Raw genomic sequence first — 23,691 nt, 5'->3', positions numbered from 1 at the left:
TCACTTAGATGATCACATCTTGATCTCATTGACTACAAAACAGATATGGCAATAATTCTTTAGCCACTCAGTCACTATAGACAAATCAAGATAAGGGAAAGTATCTATTAAGTTGGTGCAAAAGTAATTGCGGTTTAAAAGGTTAAAAATAATTGCAAATACCAAAATTACTTTTGCACCAACCCAATACCTTTAGAGGGAGTAATAACTCTTTTGAACTCTATTTCAGCTCTAACTTATGCCAGTTTCAGCTAACACATAAAAAATAAATCAAAGTAGAGTGATCCTGAGAAAATTAAATAGTATAATTTTGCCCTTAATTGGGTAGCTATGAATGTTAATAATTGGACTAAATCAATATAAACAGAAGGCATTTTAGTATTTTATTAATTTTATGTAGGTGATAGAAACAAAAAATCAAAACAATGGTACAGTAAATTATTTAAAAGGAATATTCATCAAGCAACATTAGTGAAAGAAAATGAAGATGATTTAATTTATTCAAGTTAATTTTAATATCTAAGACATGGAACAGTTAGCAGAAGACTTTGTGTCCCAGGATTTTTTCTCTTGTATGGTTCGTGTTTCCCTAAACTTTGCAATAGCACCTTACACATTGTGGACTCTCATTGAAGATTGATGAATAACAGGCTATGGCTTAGGCTCCTACAATGCTTTTCCAGAAAGGTACTCCACAAGGGAAGGTATTTGTTTCTAAGATCATCTATTTATCAGTTGATGTCTTGAAGCTTCAAAATTAACAATCCTTTTAACCTTCATTCTAGAAAGTATTTAATTAAACCTTAGAAAGCTCACCCATTTTATAATTTTCATTGGCAGCAAACTCCACATACTAATTAGACACATACACAAATTTATTTTTCCCCATTTGAAATCTTTTACCTTTTAACTATCGGAAATTATTTAAAATTTTATTATTGGGGAAATAAACAACATTAGTCTGCACCATGAGATTTATTTTGTGGTCTTTTTTAGTGTACTCTTCGCTCATCTTCCTTTATCAGAGTGCTAAGTGTCAGTGGACTTCAGTTTTCAATAAATCTCTCCAAGAATTGGTTCAAGTGACTGGCTTTGGTTCATCATTTGTATACCATACAATGGGAGCTCCTTTGAAGAAAGTGCATGCAGATAACTTGATAAAATGTAACAAACTGCAGATTTCTTTTCTATTTTTTCATGTCAATGGAGTCTACCTATTTATCTATTAATATCTATCATCTATTTTATTATTATTGCTGCTTCTGTATTTAAGATTCTTTGAACGAAAAAAATCAGATCAGAAATTCTCATTTAAGATATTTGAGTAAAATATTTGAGTAGAGCATTTTCAAGTACTTAGCATTGTGTTATAAACACTTTTAACTGGCCCTGAATTCATATAACTAAAAAACACAGGTATTTTCAATAAATGAAAATAGGCATATCATTTTATCATTGTTATGATTCTTTAAAATAGGTTTACAAATTTGATGCACTTGAATCTGAAAGGCTTTTGTGAAACTAATCAAACAACCTTCTAAGAAAGGATTTCTTGGCAGGAGTGAGAATTTTCCCAGAACCTTTTTTGTGGAGGGATTTCAGTGGAGGCTTTTTTAAGGGCAGGACTCTTTTTGGGGTTTGCAATGCTCTTGCTATCTCCACATGCGCATTGCAGTAATACTTGCTGCTTCCTTCTGAGAGATGGATGAGCGTGCGTTCTGCCAGATCCATGCACTGCGCATGGACCCAGTGCCCATCTCCATGAGAGCAATAGATCATGGCAGGTTTGTTTAGCTCGGTTGAATAAAATGGTACCCAAGTGTTGATATCCACATCACAAGTAGGGCAGCATGTAATCCAATAGCCGGTCTCAGACTCATCTTCCTCATCATCTTCATTATAGGTATCAAATTCATCATCACCATCAAAATTAGTTGCTTCTGCACTGAAACAAAATTCTTCTGAGTCTTCAAAGGGAGTGGAGTCCCCTGGGTCTTCTGTTGATGTCTGACTATTTGTGAAAGCTTTCTGATCTTCATTCACATCATCTTCAGCACATTTCAGCATATAGAAATAGAATGTTTCTGAAACAGCCTGTTTATTGTCCCCTGGTATGCCAAGGAAAACAGTTCCATTTCCCATGTTGCTTCCAAACCATATCTTGCTGTGCTTAATATCTGGGGTCCAATCTGGGGTCTCCATCTCACGAATTTCTATCTTGTTGTCCTCAAAAGAGACAATGTTGCAGACCATTCTCTTTTGATTTTCAAGCTGATAGCCACCCACAATAACAAATTCATCATTGTTTGTTTGAGTCAGGATTGCACTGGAGACAGATATTCCTCCTGGCAAAACTGTGCAATTTACAGCTGGGCTACCCAGGGGGAGATCAACCTTTATTCTGTATAGGTTGGCAGGGCGGATGTTATTGGCAAGTGAGTGTCCTCCTAAAATATAAATGGTATCATTTCTGGCAATGGAGACATGAAAAGATAGTCCATCCTGAAGTTCTGGAAGAATGTATGATGTACAGCACCCAAATTCAAAATCCACCAAGAAAATATGGGGCAGGCAGTCAGCTACACTATTCCATTTTTCTGTGGTTCTTTGGGCAGATGGCATGTATGCTCGTCCACCGAAGAGAACACCCATACTCTTCCCTCGACTATATACCACATCAATGGAATGACCGTATCTGGCTTCCGGCACATCTCCTACCAAGTCCTTCTCAGTGCAGCGAAAAGTAACTTTTTTGTTGTTCTTGCACATAACAGACATGACATAAATCTTATCTGAAAGCTCATTGTTTGGTGTTTTCCCTCCATGGATAATGTATTGATACTTTTCAGACTCTAGGCTGCCTTTGAATGTGCAAGTGGCTGGGTAGCGTAGAGGAGGAAGGTAGCAGGAATCCTTAGAGAAAACTGCAGGCTTTAGTTTGAGATGGTTGTGCTTCACATCAAAATGGAAAACTCCAGTGGGGCAGGACCTCTTGGGCCAGCCTTTTTGGCCAAAGAAGAAAACTTGCCCATCAAAATTCATCAGTGAGAAGCCTGGTTGAATTAAAGTTATGTTATTACTGACTGTTACCATCTGTAGTGACATATTTTCTGATGATGGGTAGATCTTTTACCTGAAAGAATTATGAAAAAATATTGACTTACTATATATCTCTTTATACAAATCATTGTGTTTATATCCCCTCACATGTGGAAAGCATGTTAAAAATAAAGTTCTCCCATAAGCTTGTAGTGGGACTGAATTAGCAAAACCCAGGCAGCTAGGTAAGCAAAGAGTCACAGAATCTTCCTGCCTAATAAAATCCAAGCAGCTAGGACATGTTTTAGACCTGGACTATCCTCCCTTAGATTTCTGGGAATTGTAGTCCTGTTTTTCCTTAAGGGACTCATCCCTTGACGTCAGAATGAACTACATTTCCCAGGAATCCGTTCGCTGTGGGCTGTGTGGCGACGATAGGTTGTGTTGCCCCAGGAGAGGAGACTTCTAGGATGTCTCTCTGAAAAAAGACGCCACAAGTGCCAAGTGACTAAATGGGAGCCGAGGCGGAAAACTAGGGAATGGGAGGTGAGAGTACTTGACGCAGACCCAACATCCGGGTTACCGGAAGGCTGCAGCACCAGGAGGGGCTTCAGGCAGCCCTCTGCCCAGGTGTTACCGGTGCTTATCCCGGGGACTCTTAACCAGGTGACTTAGTAGGAAGCATAACTGCTTCTGGCCCGAGTGGGGTTTCCTGGAAACCGCAGCCTGAAGGACGCCCGGCCGAGGCGAGCACTGCCGGACGCTGCGGCCTCCACGCAGAATTGCACCTCGGAGCATCCTTCGGTTGCTGGGCGGAGGGTTGGCGTTGGGGAGACCGGGGCACCGAGGTTACAAAAGCCGTGACCATTTTGCAGAACCAGAAGATCAGTGCAGGGGAGAAATTCTCTCATAAAGGTTTTTGACACCCCTTTATTTAGTGATAAAAATACAGTAGTTAGTTAGACGTCAGCGAGTGCCACGTCGAAGGCCTGTTGTTTTCTCAACTGCTCTTGTTTTTAGGGTTCTTTTAGGGAAGTGGAGAGGATTCCTAAACACCTCTCTTTTTTCCTATCCCCCCCCCCCCCCCCCGGGCCCCCGCTTCTTTCCACTCCTTCTCCCTTTAAAATGGAGTTAGTAGCTGTTATTTCAGACTCTCTTTCCAGCCCAAGAAATTTGAAGTAATTCTTTTCGTAACTGGAATAAGCAGACGCTAAGCAAAGAGTTGCCAGAATTATTCAGGATTTAACATTTTATAATATTTTTAGAAAAGGTATTTACCAGATGAAGTAAGCTTGATACATTTTTATTTTTATTATCACCTACCTTAGGGAGATGTCAGGAGCCTTAATGATAAAAATACACTCCTTGTTTGCAGAGTGAAGTCCTAGGAACCAAAGGTTAAAGGAAACAAAGTAACACAGATTCCTCGACTTTCAAGAGTAAGTTGTTAAAATGTTTAAAAAACTGTGTAAGACAGTGGCTAAGTGTATGGACTCTGAAGGCCCACTGGCTGGATTCAAATCTTGGCTCTGTCACTTACTAACTACTAACTACGTGAACTTGGGCAAGTAATTTAACCTCTCTCGGCCTCAGTTTCCTCACCTGTAAAATGAGATAACAATTTTACCTACCTCATAGGTTGATGTAATTGATGCTTAGTAAATTCATATATGTAAGGGACTTAGAACAAGGCTTTGCACATGGTAAGTCATAGTTAGGATTATGCTTGAACTTATCGAAAGTAAGATTGTTAGTATACAATTACCTGCCGGTCACGGCAGATGGTATTTATAATGTCGGCGATGATTAGAAGGGCTTTAGGATCTGGGAATCTGGTCAGTGGGTATACGTGGATACTTTTTTAGGCCAATGAAAATTGCATAAGCATATACAATGTAGGTGCTGGTGGTGAGTCCAATTTAAATAATAGGAAATATTTCATTCTTTTTGTTACCCTTTCTCAAACCCTTCATTAAATATGCAGACTCTGAAGCTGGATTGTCTGAGTCCACATCTGGGCTCTAAAACTCCGTTGCTGTGTAACTATCTTGGGCAAGTTATTTTCTCTTTCTTCTTACCTATAAAATGCGGATAATATTAGTACCTATTCATTGTGGTTTTTTTTGAAGAATAAATGGAATAACATGTAAATATGTAAATCACATAGCACATAATAAGTATTCAATAAATGCTGGTTGATACTATATTTTTATCCCCCCTGCAAAGGTTCCTTGGACCATTTAGGATCTAAGGTCAGTCTAATGAGATGGTGGGACTTTTTGCCTTGAAGCACTTCTGTGGATTAGATGTAATTAATTGCTAAGTATTCTCTTCTTACTGTTAGTTTTCGTTTACTTGGGAGATTTCCTCAAGGCAGGATATTTTAATAGCAATCGTGTGGGTTATTAAACCAAGTGAGAAGTGGTGAATGAGACAGACTATTACTAAAGTTAGGAAAGCAAGCCTCTCTCTTCCTCAGACCATAGTGGTTTGTAGGTTCAGCAACTTGCCCTGATTATGAAACACTGGGCAAGTGTTGTCTTTATTCATGGCCTATCCAAGTAGACAGAAGAGAAGGCATCTGTGCAACTAAAGGAACTAAGAGGAAATACTGTTGACCCTCAATTCAGTAAATGAAAACCAGAAGTGATTACACGCAGCATGCTATGTGGTGATTGTCAGAGAGTTGCCCACTTTTGGGTGGAACGAGCGCCGAAGCCAAAGCCTCCTTGTTTTAGACCCTATGAAGGTTGTTAGTGGGGTATCAAACAAGCCATCCAGGGGTAATGGATTCCAGATCCCAAAGGGTGACCATATACCAAGAACACTTGCTTTTAAATAGTAAGCTTAAAAAAAAATATTTTCTTGGTAGCCTGTTGGCTTCATTTTAAGGTTGTCCTTGGGAGTGTGGCTTCTCATAAACGAAAACATGATTATTGTAGATTAGACAGAAACATTTTCTTGGGCAAGACAAAAGGAATACTACCCATTTTTCATAGCTTAGCTTGGGTCCCTAAAGATTTCTGACCTGTTCTCTCTTTGATTTCCTGCTATTGGCACACATCATAATTTCAGGGCCCTGAAAACAGTGCTAAAGGTTATTACTGTTGATTATCTCCTCTTGTAACACACTTCAGATATTTGTGTATTTAATTTTTAAGTTACCCATTTTAAACCATGACCAGATGACTTATGTATTTAGAGAATAAACAGGAACACTGAGTGTTTTTTACATTATCTTGCACTATTTATTTAGTTTTTGAAGTTTTGCTTTATTAACTTGAATATATTTTCACTGTAGTGGATTATTGGATATTTTCCATGGTTTTAATATGACTATATTAGTCACATCCTTTATTGTAAGAGTTTTTAAAAGGTTATGCTAGACCTAAAATAATCTTTCTTTAAATAGGCTAGATAAAAACAGGCAGGTTTTGAAAAAGAAGGCACTGTTCTTCAACTGAAGGAAGTTTCAAAGTCAACACATTGAAGATTCTTTTTAAAAGACAGAAATATAGGCCCAATAAATTTATACAATTTTCCCAACCCCATGCTAACTTTTCTCAGCAGGGAGATTTTCATTTATGTACTGTGAAGCGAGGGCATAGTTGAGAATCAAAAGAGAACTAATAGTGTGGGGTCTGGATTTGTAGTTTCCTGTGTCTGAACTGACTCTCTTTCCCTCCAAAGAAAAGTACTGTACTCTGAAGCATGAAAACTTACTGATCAGTGTTGCCCATGTTTTCCTGATTGCTCCAAAATAGCAGGTAATCTCATGAAACTGCAGCCACTTAGTGTATGAATTAACCATATCTTGCATGGCTAATCAAATTTGAGGCATACATTCTTTGATTTTTTTTTTTTTTTTCCTGGCAGTAAAACCAGAATTAGGTCTTCCTTCTGGCACTTATGCCAGAGGAGCATTTATGGGCTAAAATTAATACATGGGCTCTGATGTCACAAGAATTAAATCCTTGCAGCAGCTTGAGACCAGAAAGTCCCATAGTTTCCAAATTCTACATCATCCCTTCCCCATCGGGACACCCAGTCCACCTGCTAACTGACATGCTGCTGAAGGGGACATTGTCTTTCCCTTAAAGTTGACAAACATCGGCGCCCATCTTTTAACGTCGGTAGAAATGAAGGTATTGGACCTACCTGAAGGCCAAAGGGGCTGCTCACCCCTCTTTGAATCTTTGCCGCTAAACCAGGTATTAAATGTCAGCACTTGGGGAAGATTCACTGACTGCCCACTCTGACCGTGGCAAGCAGAAAGCTGACGGTAAGGAGAGTGTGTGTGTGTGTCTACAGATGTTCCCGTGAACACTGATCTAACGGGAGTAACTGACTGTGACCTTTTTTTTTTTTTTTCTTTAGATGGTTGAGGGAGATATTCACTAGGGTGCATCCTCAAGAGTTAACTATTTCCTTACTGGCAAACAGTGCAAACACAGTCCACTATTCATCTGTAAAGACAAAAGAAAAACCTGATTGAAACCTGATTTATATTTTTATTAAACTTTTTTTTTAGAAAAACACCGACGAAAATGAATATAATTACTATGATTTAAATAAATCCTATTATGAATCAAATGGGAAATTATTTTGCTTAAAGCAGAGACTGCTAATACCAAGGTCAATCATTTTTGACTTTGAATTACTCTTCCATGGTCTCGTTTTCTTTAATGCAAGGCTCAGAAGGAGTTCTAATTATTGGAGGCCTACCAGCAACTTTATATCAGGGAGCTGCTGTGTAATATTGGACGGTGGAATGATTAAGATGGTGGGGTTTGGCGTCAAGCTGGCCTGGTTTTCTCTTCTCTGGCAGCTCTGCCAGGTGGAGTCAACTTAATCTCTAAGCCTCAGTTCCCCCATCTCTGAAATGGGGATAACAGAAATATTGACCTCAAAAGATTGTTGCAAAAGATTACATGAGATGATCTTTAGAGTGGTTGGCCAAGGAAGATGTTCCACAGTGGTCTTAATGATAAAAACTATGTTGGTAGCTTCTCTGACCCCCATCCCAAAATTTAACAATCGAAGAATAAACCAAAGGGGGCAAGAGTTGACTTAATTTTTTAATAGACTTTATTTGTTTAGAGAAGTTTTAGATTGACAACAAAATTGAGTGGAAGTTAGAGATTTCTCATACACCTCCTGTGCCACTCATGCCTAGCCTCCCCCATTATCCACACCCCCCCACCAGGGTACATTTGTTACCACTGATGAACCTACACTGACATATTATTATCCAAAGTCCATAGTTTACACCAAGCTTCACTCTTGGTATCGTGTAGTCTATGGCTTTGGACAAGTGTCAAATGACACGAATCTACCATTACAGTTTCATACAGAATAGATTCCACTGCCCTAAAAATACTCTGCCTATTCATCCCTCCCTTCCCCCTAACTTCTGGCAACCACCTATCTTTTTACTGTTTCCATAGTTTTACCTTTTCCAGAATGTCACATGCAGGCATCCCTTGAAGGTATTGCAGTTTCCGTTCCAGACCACCATAATAAAAAAAGTATGGCAGTAAAGCGAGTCATAATCATTTTGCTGGTGGAGAGTCTTGCCTTCAATTTGTAAAAAATGCAACACCTGTGAAGTGCAGTAAAACGAAGGGTGCCTATAGTTGGAATCATACAGTATGTAGTCTTTTTAGTTTGACTTCTTTCACGTAGTAATATGCATTTAAGCTTCCTCCGTGTCTTTTCCTGGCTTGATAGCTCACAGCTTTTTAGCACTGAATAATATTCCATTGTCTGGTTGTACCACAGTTTATCCATTCTTCTACTGAAAGACGTCTCGGTTGCTTTCAGGTTTTGACATTTATGAATAAAGCTGCTGTAAACATCCATGTGTACGTTTTTGTGTAGACTTGTTTTTAGCTCCTTTGGTTAATACCAAGGAGTGTGACTGATGGATCACATGGTAAGTACATGTTTAGTGTTGTAAGAAAACACCAAACTGTCTTCCAAAGGGGCGGTGCGATTTTGCATTCCCACCAGAAATGAATGAGAGTTCCTGTTATGTATGTCCTCACCTGCATTTGGCGTTGTCAGTGTTCTGGATTTTGGCCGTCCTAATAGATGTACCGTGTCATCTCATTTTAATTTACATTTCCCTGATGACATATGATATGGAGCATCTTTTCATGGGCTTATTTATCATCTGTATATTTTCTTGAGGTGTCAAAGTCTTTAGCCTATTTTAAAAATTGGGTGGTTTTCTTATTGTTGAATTTTAAGAGTTCTTCGTATATTTTGGATAACAGGCCTTTATCAGATGGGTCTCTTGCAGATATTATCTTTATTCAGTTTCTTTCGTAGAGCAGAAGTTTTTAATTTTAATGAAGTCCATTTTATCAGTTACTAATTTCATGGATCATGCCTTTAGTATTGCATCTAAAAAGTTGTCACCATACCCAAGGTCATCGAGGTTTTCTTCTATGTTATCTCCTAGGAACTTTATAGTTTTGTGTTTATGGTTTTTATGTTTAGGTCTGTGGTCCATTTTGAGTTAGGTTCTGTGAAGGATATAAGGTCTGTGGTTAGATTCATTTTTTTTTTTTGCTTGTGGATATCCAATGTTCCAGAATCATTTGTTGAAAAGACTATTTATGCTACTTTGTATTGCCTCTGCTACTTTGTCAAAGAATAGTTAACTATATTATATTTATGTGGGTCTATTTCTGGCCTCTGTGTTCTGTTTGACTGATCCATTTGCCTATTCTTTCACCAGTACCACACTGTGTTGATTACTGTAGCTCTGACGTAATTTAAAACAGTTCATTAAAAACAGTTACACCAAGAAAAATATATACCACCCATAAGCATATCGCCTAACCATAAAATTCTTCGTTTCTTTGTGCTCTGTTCTAATGTTTATCCGAATACACACCCATTTTTACCTAGTTATAATGAGAATGCATTTAAAATAACATTTCATATACACTATGAAGTATATATAGTATTTTTTACCTTTATAATATTTAATAGTTGCCTGCAATTTCACTAAGTAAATGTAACATAGCTTATCTGACCATCCACTATTGTTGGTCATTTAATCAGTTTCCATGTGGCTTCGATGATAGAAGGTAGTGAGGAGAGGTAGACAGATGTGGATTTGCGTCTCAGTTCTGCCGCTTACCAGCTGAATGGCCTTTCTGAGGTTCAGTTTCCTGGGATGATAACTGCTTGCTTGTGAAGATGAATGGATATACAGTGTCTGGTATAAAGAGTGTACTCAGGAAATCTCTGATGAGGAGGATGATGATGATGACGTGAGAGTGACATAAATACATTGGTGTAAGTGACTATTTCATCGTTTTGCAAAATTTTAGGTTATATTTTCATTTTAGGTTTTTTTTTTTTTTAAACTGATGAGTAGCTCTGTTGTTTAGCATATTTTCATCATTTGAAATGTTGGTCCATCCTTTAAAAAAAGCATCGTCTTCTTTTCTAATGACATCCATGGTGATTCTTTCTTTGCCTGCAAAAGAGTCCTGGATTATTTCCCTCACCTATTGAAGGCGCTATATAATGATTCTGATACTTGAAATTCCAGCATCAATTATAGCTCTTACAAAGTTAACATATCGGGTATCTCCACAGTAAATACAAAATGCGAACCACAACATTGAAACCATGGGTAGGTTTAGGCAAGTGTTTTAGCCTTTGCGTTTTTCTAACACCAGAAAACAGGCAGTGTGTTGCTGCGTGTGTTCGTTGTCTCCCGAAACGAGAAATTAGCAATACATTTAGAAATGAGTTTTAAAACCCTGAGCCCTTGCCGCAACATTAGGAGACCATTAGACTTGCAGAGGTCTCAGTCAAGGTCCCAGTCTACCAAAGTGCTCAGCGTAGAAACTAAATGTGAAATAGTAAACAGTATTTATTGAGCATCCACTGTGTATAGTCATGTGGAGAAATAGAAAAAATTTCACAGAGATAGGTCTTGCCCTTAAGGATATACATGAAGCAAGTTTTGCTTGTGTATGTACACACCTCATATTCTTCCCACATTCACCCTTAAAAGTACTTAAAAGTTCACCAAGAAACCACAGGTTTCACCGAGAAATGATAGGTTATTCAGCCTATTCTTAAACCTTGAGGCAGAATCAAATTCACTCTTGGACTGAAATATATTGGTGTCTCCCACCTTAAATCTAAGAAACAGTGGACAATTAAAGGATACAAGTCAGTGCACTTTCAGAATAAAATAATTTTTATTCCACAGGGGAGATAAAAGTAATGAGGTACTGATACAGTAATTGAACAAAAAGGAAGCATAACTGGAGAAAAATAGACTGTCAGAAATGGAACGCCAGCTTCAAGTCCAGTCCCTTTATTTTCACATTCGAGCTATTAATAGTTAAGGCCAGAGAAGTTAAATAAGTTGACAGGGGTAACACAGCTGCAGGTGTGTGTGTCCATGGTGGGCTGAGGGGAGACGGAAGAAGCATTCTCTGTGAACCCACGACAGTGTTTATCGAAGGCCAGAGCACCTCTCGAGCATTTCCACCCCCATTTTATAAATGGGGAAACAACTGAAATTACATTGTTGCTCAGTGCGTTAATAAATGTTTGAAATAAGGTCAGTGGAAACTTTTCATAGCATTTGGAGAATCATGGACCATTCAAAAAGTGTTAAGTGGCTGAGTTTTAATAAAATCATATAAATAGTATAGGAAAGGGAGATGTTTGGCTTGTTGAATAAATCCCACAATAAGAGCCACAACTGAAAGTGGCAACGAGGAGAAAAGAGGAAGGAAAAGGAACTATAGAGAAGGAAGCAATCTAGTTAGTATGATGGATTGTCGAGAGGAGAACATGACAAGTGACTTGTCATTTTTTATTTAAAGCAATTAATTAAATATGGCCACCTGGCCAGAATGACTGGTGTTTTCCTATGTTCCATGTTCTCTGGTTTAAGGTAGACACTTTGCTTTAAAGTTAAAGGGAGGAAAAAAAAAGTTAAAGGGAGAAAGATTTCATTGCAATGTTGTACTACAATAACAAAAAAAATTCACTTAAAAATTTGAGAGGAGGGAATTTGTGTTTTTAAATTTCTACCTTTGAGTATGGAAACCATGTTGGTAAAAAGAAATTGTGTGTGTGTGTATGTGTGTGTGTGTGTTGTGTACATTGAGGCACAATGGAAAGTAAAACGCTGAGAGTGATTGGAAGCTAGGGAACCATGCTATTACCTCTTCAAGCCCACTTGTAATTTCACATTCACAGGAATGTAGAATTAAGTATAGTTGGGAAACACATTCTTTAAAATCTTATTTCTTTTAAGAAAATGTCAAATGAAAAGGTCGATTTTATTTGCAAGAGCTGGCGTTTTGAAATGCTTAGAAATGAATTCCTGCAAGCAGAGTTGATTTCGTTTGGTTGGCCTACACCTGCTTCTAAGTAGCTGTGCAGGTTTTGCTTTAAAGCAGGTTTTCTGGTATTATTACAGTGCTGTGCACTGTGCAGGTGGCTGGCAGGCTCAGGAAGCTGGGAAACTTCAATTCAGAGTGGCTACCTTTGTGTTAAAGTTGTCATACAGATCAAATAAGCGTCAATGGGACATTGCATTCCATAGGAATGTGGGATTATCATGAGCTAATACATCTTCTATGATTGAAATATTATTGCGTGATTATAGAGCTATCCAGTTGACTCAGAAACTACTGCCTTACAGATTCCCATCTTTATCGGGCGCCTTGGAAAAATGTTCACCGAAACACTCATGTTATCGTGCGTAACTCACTGACATTGTGAATCACGCTCCTGAAGCTAGGAAATCAGTTCTGAATATGGTTGGCACGTGTATTGTACATTTTCCTTGATAATTATACTGGTGTAGAGGTCAACTGATGTAGGAGTTTTGTCAGGACGCAAAGGTAGGGTATTTACTTGTGATTACCCACAACTCTAAATTTTTCAAAAAAGCAAATGAAAGAAGTAAAAATGGTAGTGAAAGGGGAGTCTTCTTGATTTCAAAAACAATGCGTTTTCTGACATTTGTATTATGGGTATATCCTGCAGATTCCCTGTCCACCGGGAGTGAGCAGGGAGAGGAAGTTTGAGTGCTTAACTGTTTGCATTTTTCTTTGTGTAATGGAATTAATGACTGTGTAATTGAAAACAGTCTAATACTCAGTTGACCTGCCTCAGTGAGTCAATGCAGATATTTCTGGATTGAGTTAAACAGCTTGGAGGAAGAGTGTATTTTGGAGAAATAAAATTGATTTTATACAATCTGCTGATGAACAGCAAGGCGTAATGAATGATAGCCTCAAGAAACCTCATTACAGTAGCTTGCATGAATGAGCAGGAAAGGGAAGCAAATTTTTCAAGAGGAAAGTTTCTGCTTAAACATGTAATTTTACAGATTAGTATTATTCCCATCCCCCAGAGCTTTCTGCAGGGGAAAGCAATCAGTGTGCCGGAGTTCCCACATTCTTGGTAAAACTTTTAGTGATCATTTTCTTTTCCTAAACCTCTTTTGCCTTAATTGGCTTACCCTGCTTCTCCTGCTCCTCTTCCCCTTTTTAAACTTTTAATTTTGAAATAATTATAGATTCACAGGATAGATTCACATGAGGTTGCAAAGACAGGTACAGATTCCAAGCACCCGTGGTCCGGCCTTTTGCAATGGTAACACTGCAATGTTATATTGTATAACTGTAGTAGTAAAACTTCAGAAATTGATATTGTTAGAATCCACAGAGCATGCTCAGGTTTCACCAGTTATCTATACACTCATTTGTATGTGTGAGTAGTTCAACTATGTCACACAGGTAGACTTGTGTAACTACCACCTCAATTAAGATACTAAGCGGAACCACCATCACAAGATTCACATTACCTCATTTATATCCACATCCATTTCCTTTCCTCATTTTTAACCCCAGCAACCACTAATCTGTTCTCCATCTCTTTAATTATGTCATTTCATGAATGTTACATAAATGGAATCATGCAATATGTGTACAGCCTTTTGAGTTTGGCTTTTTCCACTCCACATAATTTCTTGGAGGCTCATCCAAATTATTGCATGAATCAATGGTTTGTTCCTCTTTATCGCTGAGTAATATTCCATGGTATGGATGTACCCCAGTTTGTTTGCCATTCACCCATTAAAGGACATTTGGGTCGTTTCCTGTTATTACAAATATAGCTGCTATGAGCAATCATATACAAGTTTTTGCATAGATGAATAAGTCTGTATTGCTCTGGGATAAATGCCAAGAGTGCATCTGGTAGTTTGGATGGTAAGTCCATTTTCAGTTTTGTAAGGAACTGCCAAACTGTTTTTCAGAGTGGCTGAACCAGTTTGCACTGCCACCAGCAATGTATGAGTTACCCCACTTTTTCTGCATCCTTGCCACCATTTGGTGGTCCCACAATTTTTCATTTTCTCCATTTCTAGTAATACGTCTGTAGTGGTATCTCATTGTGGTTTTAATTTGCATTTCTCTAATGGCTAACGATACTGAATCTTTTCATGAGGTTATTTGCTTTTCATATATTCTCTTTGGTGGAATGTCTTTCCTCCTTTTTAAATTGGATTTTTCTTTAATGTTGAGTTTTGAGAGTTCTTTATATATTCTGTATCCTAATCGTTTGTTGAATATGTGACTTACAAATATTTTCTCCCAGCCTGCAATTTTTCTTTTCATCTTCTTAACAGGCTCTTTCACAGAGCAAAGTTTTTATTTTTCTGAGGCTTAATGTATCCATTTTTTCTCTTGTGGATCATGCTTTTGGTGGCAAGCCTAATAACTCTTATCCTCATCCTAGCCCTGTGTCCTAAAGATCCTCTATGTATTTTTCCTGCTTTCTTTATAAAATCCACTATTTTGCCTTGACATGTTTTTGTTGTTCTTATTCCTGTTACAACCTTCATTTTAAAATGATTTCACTCCATTCCATATTGCTCTAATTTAAAAATAATCATGAAACAGGTCATTAGAGTCATGTTACAAAAATGGAGTCCTGTATTGAATACTTAGATTATAATCCTCGTTAGGTGAGGAACTAGATTTGTCTTTATTAAAGCAAACTTTATGGTATCTGTGTTCATGGTAAGCAAGTAGTGAGCCCACAGTTTTTTATTAGATGCAGTTTTAGGATGGGTGGCTTCTCTTTTGCTTCCTTAAGATGCGATTTTGTCAAGAGAAAAAGGATAGCTAAGGTGTGCCTATTACTGAGACCTCTTCATCGATGATAATACAACTTTTCTTTCTTTTTTTTTTTCCAGAGTTTAGAAAAGATTTTTAGTTGTGTTGAATTAGAAGGATTTTTTTTTTAATTACATTTATTGGGGTGACAATGGTCGGTAACATTACATAGGTTTCAAGTGTGCATTTCTATAATACATTATCTATATATCACATGGTATGCTCACCACCCAGAGTCAGTTCTCCTTCCATCACCATATGGAAAACAGTATGGAGGTTCCTCAAAAAATAGAATTACCATATGACCCAGCAGTTACTCTCCTGGGGATCTCCCCCCAAAAATCTGAAAACATTGATCTGTAAAGATATATGTACTCCGATGTTCACTGCAGCGTTATTTATGGTGGCCAAGACATGGAAACAACCAAAGTGTCCTTCGATAAATGATTGGCTAAGGATGTGATATACATGCAACTTCTCTTTCCCAAGCCTTTGTAGTCAACAGTAATCCCAAGCCTTTCGTGCCTCCATCTAAATGCTTCCTCTAATATTCACTGCAGAGGTGTAGAATTTATGTAGAAGCAGTGATGGCTTATGCCATCAACTTTTTGGGTGATAATGAAGAATTCCATGCCTTTTAAGTGTCAGAATAGATTTGTTGGGATAAGCTTATGACGTGAAGTGCAGTGTATTATTTGATGTTAGAATTGTATTTTTTAAAATCTCATCCTGATAAAAAAACAGTTGAGGAATTTAGATCGTTTTCTAGTTCGTAAGATTTGTATTTATGTCTTCCTCTTTATTCCTTTTATCTTGTCCTTTGTTTTCTTATTTGTATTGGTAGTGTCTGAAACAACCGTTACTGGGGTACAGAATGTAGTTGGGGGCATGACTATACTCATCCAGGGTGAGAGTGCTGCTTTTTGCTTTATTTCCTGCTAACTTCATGTATACCTAAAAATTCATAGTCATGAGCGCATCATGACTATTTATGATATGAGAACCACACAATACTCCTCATCATAGAGTCATTAGTTGACAAAAACCCCACCTAAAATTTCTTTCCCAGAATCATTCATGTATTCTCTATGATTGGACTAGCTCTTGACTCTGAGAATCTGTAGTCATTTCTTTGTCTTCTTAATATGATCTAAAAGACCAAAAAAAAAAAAAATTAGAGATGCAAAATAGGTGTAGTTCAGTCAAGGAAGAAGAAATCAATTCATACCAGGTTTTTTTTTTATCATATAAATAAATTGGTGCAGTTACAACGCAACTTGGTCTTTTTGAGGTTTGTCCATTTTCCAAAATATAAAAGGAGACCCATCCTGTGAAGTACCAAGGTTGATGGTTTCATTTCCTTAGGCAAGGCAAATTATTTTAATAATATCCCATTCTTACCTTTTCGCACAGCAAGAGATTTTTGTTGAGCAGAACTATGAAAATTTGAGAAAGTAGGCTTTGATGTCCCCTGTATAACTCTTTAAAAACGTGTTATATATTGTTTTTAAGTGTCAGTGATGAACCTCACAAAAAAATCTTTTTTTTCCCCCAGATATGCTCTGCTGTTAAAAAGCAGGGTTTGCACTTTACGAGGAGATGAGCTCATGGCAACTTGTATCCTAAGGCTCACCACTTTCATCTCTGAAAGTTGCATTTTGTTTAGGTTGGTTGCATCAAGCAGGGATCTGAAGATAAACATCAAAGATGTGCTTAAATTAATGGTAATACTTCCAGACACCACATTTCATCATAATGTCCTTTCCGAGAGCACACAACTGTAACTGGCTTGGGTAGTGGTTAGTATTTGATAGTAGAAAACAGGAGTCTAGGAAGATGACATATTACTCTCAGTGACTCGAAAAGAAGAGAACTCTGTTCCCAAGCAAGCCTGTTTAGTAGTCCAAGCAAAGCAGTACATCCTCTCTGTTTCCTAGTGGAGGCTGTGATTGTGAAAGTGTTACCCGTAGATATTTACACACATTTACTTATCACCACAGTATGTTCTGGGTCTTGCATGTGACGCTCTAAGTCTGAAAACAAAACCCAAACCCCAACAAAGAATCTTGTTATCCAGGCAAGTGTCTCTCTAGCTCTCTTTCTCCCTTTTCTGTTTTTAGAAAATACTTTATGATAATAACACAAACGCACGTGAATAGTAACTGAAAAAGCATTTCTTCCTTTTAGAAAACCACGAGGATTTGCATAAACCACTTGACTGTCTGGTACATGATTATCTGCTCTGTCAGTCCCTGGGGACTATTAACATTAGGTTATTTGTATTTTTATAGGTAAGGAGAGTTCTAAATTTGAAGGTGGGTATTTGTTAAATGCTTCGAATAATGACAGTTTGTGACACTGGATTTCCCCAAAGTCTTAACAAAGTCAATAAAAACATAACCTCTTCTGTATTGTGATAACCACAGGAATACAATTAAAGACCTTGAAGGATTCGGAATTTGTGCTGTGCACAGCCTGTTGATTATTTGCTTTTAGTAAAACTGACATGTGGTAAGGCTACATACTCAAAATATACCTACCAATTTGAGAATTGGAAAGACAGTGTAAAGGACTTTCTGTTATCACTCCGAAAGCATCCATAAAGAGACAGGTACAGCAATATAAAACACAAGTGTGGCTTCTGTGTGGTATTTGCTTGGAGTACCGGAGATGGTTTGAGAACAAGATTGATGTAATCCAATCTTAGACTTTCGTCGGGGTCCACTTCAGGAAAAGCAGATTGACATTCTTGGAATTAAGGACTTTCTTGGAATCAAGGACATGATAGTGATCTAATAGTCACCTTTGAATTTATTATTCTTCATCCAGCAACCGCAAGCATAATTTGTTAAACTTTGGCTTGCTGGAATTTGGCAGTGCGACAGGCAGATTTGCCTAAACCATAAGTGATCCTTTTTCCTACCTAATTATTAGGTACAAATAGCTTGAAACAGGTTCTTTCATTTTGAGTGAATACAGAGCTGCACATTTTATTTTTGCCTGGGATTTTACACCACCATGTTTACCAGGGGTTGTAACGCCTGAGGAGTTATCTTGATTTATCCTAGGTAACGTCAGTGCCTTCAAAGTCAGAGAGGTGACAGTCAAACCAAGTCCTTGTGTAGGCAAAGGACAGAATACTAAGACCCATCCATTATCATCACCTTGCTCATCGTGGCTAACACTTCTCGACGTGCCATGTATCCTTCTTTAATCCTTATAGCAACCCTATGAGGTACATTTGGCTTCACACCCTTGGGGTCAGATGTATTTTAGAATTCAGAATTGTTTTGGAGCTTAGAAAGGTAATCAGGGCAATGGCCACATATTACACAAAATCTCTAGTGGGATCTGGGAAAGCACTTCAAAAGCAAGCCAATTAGTATTTCTGCAATAAGTATATGAATAGTGACACTGAGTGGAATAAATAAAAGTCATAAATACTTTACGTTAATTCAGGTCTTGCCTCCAAATGAGTTTGGACGTCAGCTTATGAAAACATTTTTGTTTTTTTCTGGTGTTTTTTTAAAAAAATAAATATCAAATAAATAAAGTTAATAACAGGTGACAGATTTTTACTCTTATTTTAGAAAAATATAAGAAGCTTGGTGCTTTCTCTGCCTGCCCTACAGTTTGGAGAACCCCCCTTTTTTGTTATCCCCCATGAATTATACTGACTACTTAGGCAGTAATTACGCTCCTGCTTTCTGCAGATAGGCAATTTTCTCAAAGCTCTGTAAGAATGACATTTCATACAGAATGAATGGAATTTAACAAGATGAAATACAAGTAAAAACAAAGTTCAAACTGTGTGAGGATTGAGGCATTGTGTCTTAGCTGACAGGCATGTAGTTAGCTGTACTTTAAATGTGAAGGGGTCCCCAGGAATGTGAACGTGATCTTCAGCTACACAGGAGGTGTGCCACGTTTAGAATGTGAGCATAAATCAAATCTCACTGTATCCAAATCATATCAGGAGACTTGTCTTCATCTGGGCGGCATATTTTAAAGGAATGCAGGCAATGTGAAATCTTTTCCAGGTAGATTGATCAGGAGTATGAAAGGACATGAAGCCACGTCAGGTAAGGCACAGTTGAAGTATTTTGCCAGCTTCTAGCAATATTTGACTATAATAACTGCTCAAATGAGCACAGATGCTCCTCAACTTATGATGGGGTTACGTCCAGATAAACCCATTGCAAGTTGAACACACTGTAAGTTGAAAATGCATTTAATGCTACACTGTAGAGTATTAGTTGTTTACCCCTGTGATCGAGTGGCTGACCGACAGCTGTGGCCCCCTGTCCCCGCCTAGCATCACGAGAGAGTACCACACCGCATCTCGCTAGCCTGGGAAAAGCTCCACATTCAAATTCTACCGAATGCATGTTGTTTTCACACCATCAATAAGGGCAAAAAATCCTAAGTTGAACCATTGTAAGTCAGGTATTATCTAATTTTTGCTTAATATTGGTTGACTGCCGGCTCTATGCTACTCCCTGAGCCGGTAGACATTTAGGATACAAAGATGAAAAGACACGTGAATGAAGAAGATGGAAATGAGGAAACTGAAGCAAAAATAACAACTCAGATATGAGTCAAGATATGAATAAACTCTGGTATCTTGAACTACAGATTATTATTCTAGTAACTATCTTGATCTGTCCTTTTAGAGCCTTGGAATTTTTCCATTTACCCATCTAGTGTATCTTCAGAGAGGCTGACTCTCTCCAGCTCATGTTTTTCTTTGTTTCACAGGTAAGGTGGCCTTGTGACTAGGAATGCCAGAACTGGAGATTATGGATGAAGATCGAATGATTGAAGACGTCTTGGATAGGTTTGTTAATTGTCATGAGCAAACATATGAAGAATTTCTGAGCACTTTTTCTCATCTTTCAAAAGGTAAAATGGGGAAGTTGACTTTCTATAGCAGTAGAGAGAAATAATTTTATTACAATTTTACGTCTTTGCTGCTTTTTCGGAAAGACTGTTTAATGAGCATTCATTCATTCCATTCCTTTGATCAGGTAATTCTTATCGGGGCATTTGTGACTGATACATGTAAAGACCAATGTTTGTATACAACTGAGAGTTGTGTTACAGAATCAGAGCCGTTGAATTTGAGAACTAAGAAGGACCTGAGAAATCAGTTAGTATAATCTCTTCATTTTATTTTTGAAGAAATGCAAGTGCAAACAGTGGAGGTTTTTAAGAGTGTATTTAAAACTTTTAAGAAATATAGCATGGTATAGGTTATGAAGTTGCACTGCACATGTTTGGAACCTGGCCTCACCACTTTCTGGCTGTGTGACTTTGGGGGGGGGGTAGTTGTTGAGTAAAGGGGGAATAATAATAGAACCTAAAAGGTTGGTGAAGGTTAATTGAGATAACCGTGTAGAGTTCTTAGCATAATGGCTAACATGTTAAGTATTTAATGAAAGCTAGGTGTTATTATTGTTGTGATAATGCTACGGTTTCTGCAGAATGGAAACAACCCTTTAGACTGGAAGTGATACACTGAAGCCTAAAGGCCAAACCCGTGTTGTATGTATCATCACATGTTTTGTTTGCCTCCTACAATATTGTTGTTGTTTTTTTAATTGAGCCAAACATTGAAAAGTTAGGAAATTTTACACAAAAATCTTGATCTGTGTTTTTTCTGATTAAGGGAGGAGACCTGTTACCTGTTGTTTCCCTGATGGCAATATCAGCTAGAGCTCAGGAGCCTTCTCCCTGGCAGCTCCCTTATTTGTCATATTCTCTGGCACTCACACAGTCTAAAAGTGTGTGTACACATTGTCTGCGTCATTGACTTAAGTGGTTCCTGTAGGCGCTTGAGTTTGTACTCTGTGTTCTAAGTTCGGCTTCAGGTTGCCCTTGGCTTGATCTCAGCCTTGGTCCTGTCTGGGTCATTGATCCACATTTGTGAGACTATTGGTTCTTCACTTAGCTGCACGTTGGACTCACCGGAAGAACTTTTAGAGTAGAATGATACCAGGGCCCACTCTAAGTCTTAGTGGGGCCCTAAGAATCAGTAGTTTGTAAAAGTTCCTCTGGTGATTCTAAAGTGTACCCAAGATTGGGAACAGGGCGTTTTGTAATTTCCAAGATTGTGACACTCTCAAGATACTTGACTTCAGGACTTGTGTCTCCTTAACAAATGTAAAAGAAAGGTAGTTACAAGGGAAGGAAAAGTGATTCTAACCTGTTTCTTTTGTTGTGCAAAATAGTTGAACCATCAATGTCTGTTTTGTTTATACTTAACTACTGTGGACTGTGGTTTTGTTTATACTTAAGGGAAATGGAGAACTTAGGAAATCTCTAGTTAAAACTTTAGGACTGGTAATGATCTATTTTGACATAATAGTTGGATCAAATTCATCTTGATAACAGCCAAATCACCTTGCTCTGTGAACTTGAGTTTAGGAAGACACTTGCTTTCTTTGAGCCTAGTGATTTAGTTCCATATTCACTGGACCCAACCAAACATGGCAGTATGAATGGCTGGAGTGGGGTATAGAAACAAGGGTAAAATCTGCAGAGTTAATACATTTTGGTATGCCAATGGTATTTTGATCCAAATTATTTTGGAAATTATTTGTAAAGCTAACTTTATTTTTGTACTAATGGAAGAGCAAGAACTTGCAAGGACTTGAATATTTTAAGGAGGTGATGATGTTTTTGTTTTGGGGATAAAGGGTCTATTCTGTTTTCAGATTTCTGTGTGATCATCGTGTGCTGAGACAGAAACTATTGCACATGTGGTAATTTCATTTTGAGTTTAGTTTTGGGCCCCAAATTGAGCTGAAATAAATGATGACGCAAATCACATAAACTGCATCTCCAAGCATACTGGTTTTTTTTCCTTTGAAAATATCCCTAGGCGCCAATTCACATTATAAACTAATGACCTGAAAAAATTCCTCTTAAAGCACAAAGAGTTGTGAGTGCAAAAATATGTCTTAAATCAGTGAGCGTCCTTTTTTCCTCTAAAATATTTAAATACCTTCTGAAAAACTGAACAGGACTTAGGGACAGGCCTAAGAGTTGAGTGATAGCAGAATTGATCAAAGTGAATGTGTTTCATTCTGTTTTAAGGAAAACACGAAAGCTATTTCTTCAGTTTTCCCCTTCTTTCTAGCTGTTCATTTGTCTCATTGTGTTTGGTCATTTTGCTGATAAGTGATGGAATCTTTTCTCTGTTTAAGTAGTTTCCCCCATGCGCGCTTATGTACATTTCTTCAGTAAGTTTCTCAAGTCCATTAGCATTCCCACTGATTGGCTGTTCTATTTAATTTTATAGTAGTTATACACCAGAATGCTTATGGGATTCATTTTTCTTTCCAAGACTATTAAAAGGGTCAGTAATCCTATTAAAATATTTCCCCGGACAAAATTAAACTATAGCTTTATTGAAAGAAATTCACATTTCCACTTTAGACTCTTGGAAAACAGTTGGAAACTGTTAATAATGGTAGCATAATTCTCACTACAGTACATTTAGGTTGATCAGATTTTACAGTGTTTTTCTTTTTTAAAGCAGTTTTTTTAAAAAAAACTTTTGTTTTTTTTAAACCATGGTACATATTCGATAATCGGTACCATGTTCTATCAAAATCTTTAAAGAGACACATTAATTACTAGTTTTAAACAGACAATTATAATTGCATTCTCAGTAGTTTCTTCGGTTCAAGAGAGTAAGACCAAATTGTAACATTTGTGTTAGAAAATCAGCCTGCAGATTTTGGTTTTACTCATTTTTGGTGAAGACATTATTACATTGTTGACATTATTGTGGATAAAGAGGCTAAGTTTCAGTTGTGGTATCTTAGTTTCTTGGTGAATGTGGTTAATTTATAGGCCTTTCTAGAATATCCATCTAAAGGGAAAATGTTTCTTTCTTCTTGTCTTTCTTATTTCTATCATTTTTTTTTTAAGGTTATAAAAACCCAGATGTGAAAACTTATATGGGAGTTGCTCTTAGTGCATTCATTCATTCATTCACTCATTCTATGAGTGTCTAGTTATGGTCTAGTTATTATTTTTAGGTGCTGGGAATCCAAAAATAAATAAGACATCATTAGTGTTCTCAAGCACTCGTAGTCCAGTGAGAGAGAGAAATAGCAAACAAGAAATTACACTAATGTATATGATAAGTATCACAATGGAGAGAAGCACAGAGTTCTGTGAGAGCTCATAGGAAGGCCAGTCAGCCTGTACTTGAAGGAAAAGCTGCAAAGTCTACCCATTGGAGAGGATGCCAGAGGTGAGTCTGGGATAACCACTGAATCGAAACTTACACTGAGTCCTAAAACATTAAATAAAGTGCAGGAAGGTTTACTAGGTAAGAGCTGAATTTGAAAGATGTTAAAATGCTTCCACTGGTGATGGTCCTTTTGGATCATGGTTCCATTTGTTTTAGTACTGGTATATACATTTATATAAAATCCATTTTAATAATAGGTTTAAATAG

At 37.6% G+C, this 23,691-nt stretch overlaps 2 protein-coding genes across 5 annotated transcripts in view; one reads left to right on the top strand and one right to left on the bottom strand.

Moving 5' to 3' along the window:
- Window positions 1-409: 409 nt before the first annotated feature.
- Window positions 410-7,339, bottom strand: RAG2 (recombination activating 2). Its single transcript, XM_033121417.1, has 2 exons — window positions 7,198-7,339; window positions 410-3,133 (listed from the first exon to the last, which is right to left on the bottom strand). Exon 2 carries the CDS (start codon window positions 3,103-3,105, stop codon window positions 1,522-1,524), a length of 1,584 nt encoding a protein of 527 aa, XP_032977308.1. The 5' UTR covers window positions 3,106-3,133; window positions 7,198-7,339; the 3' UTR covers window positions 410-1,521.
- The window catches only part of IFTAP (intraflagellar transport associated protein), a 59,734-nt gene continuing 39,488 nt past the window's right edge, over window positions 3,446-23,691 (top strand). The window contains exons 1-3 of one of the 4 annotated variants that reach the window (XM_033121419.1): window positions 3,446-3,585; window positions 4,415-4,478; window positions 19,977-20,120. In XM_033121419.1, the coding sequence (XP_032977310.1) occupies window positions 20,000-20,120 (121 nt within the window). In that variant the 5' untranslated portion in view covers window positions 3,446-3,585; window positions 4,415-4,478; window positions 19,977-19,999. Of the gene's footprint in view, window positions 3,706-4,414; window positions 4,479-19,976; window positions 20,121-23,691 lie in introns of all 4 variants that reach the window. The other 3 variants (XM_033121421.1, XM_033121418.1, XM_033121422.1) reach the window with 3 other exon arrangements.

This window comes from Rhinolophus ferrumequinum, chromosome 11 (assembly GCF_004115265.2).
Source record: "Rhinolophus ferrumequinum isolate MPI-CBG mRhiFer1 chromosome 11, mRhiFer1_v1.p, whole genome shotgun sequence".
Lineage (NCBI taxonomy): Eukaryota > Metazoa > Chordata > Mammalia > Chiroptera > Rhinolophidae > Rhinolophus > Rhinolophus ferrumequinum.
The sequence above is the reverse complement of the archived record's forward strand: the minus strand, read 5'-3'. Positions and strand labels throughout refer to the sequence as shown.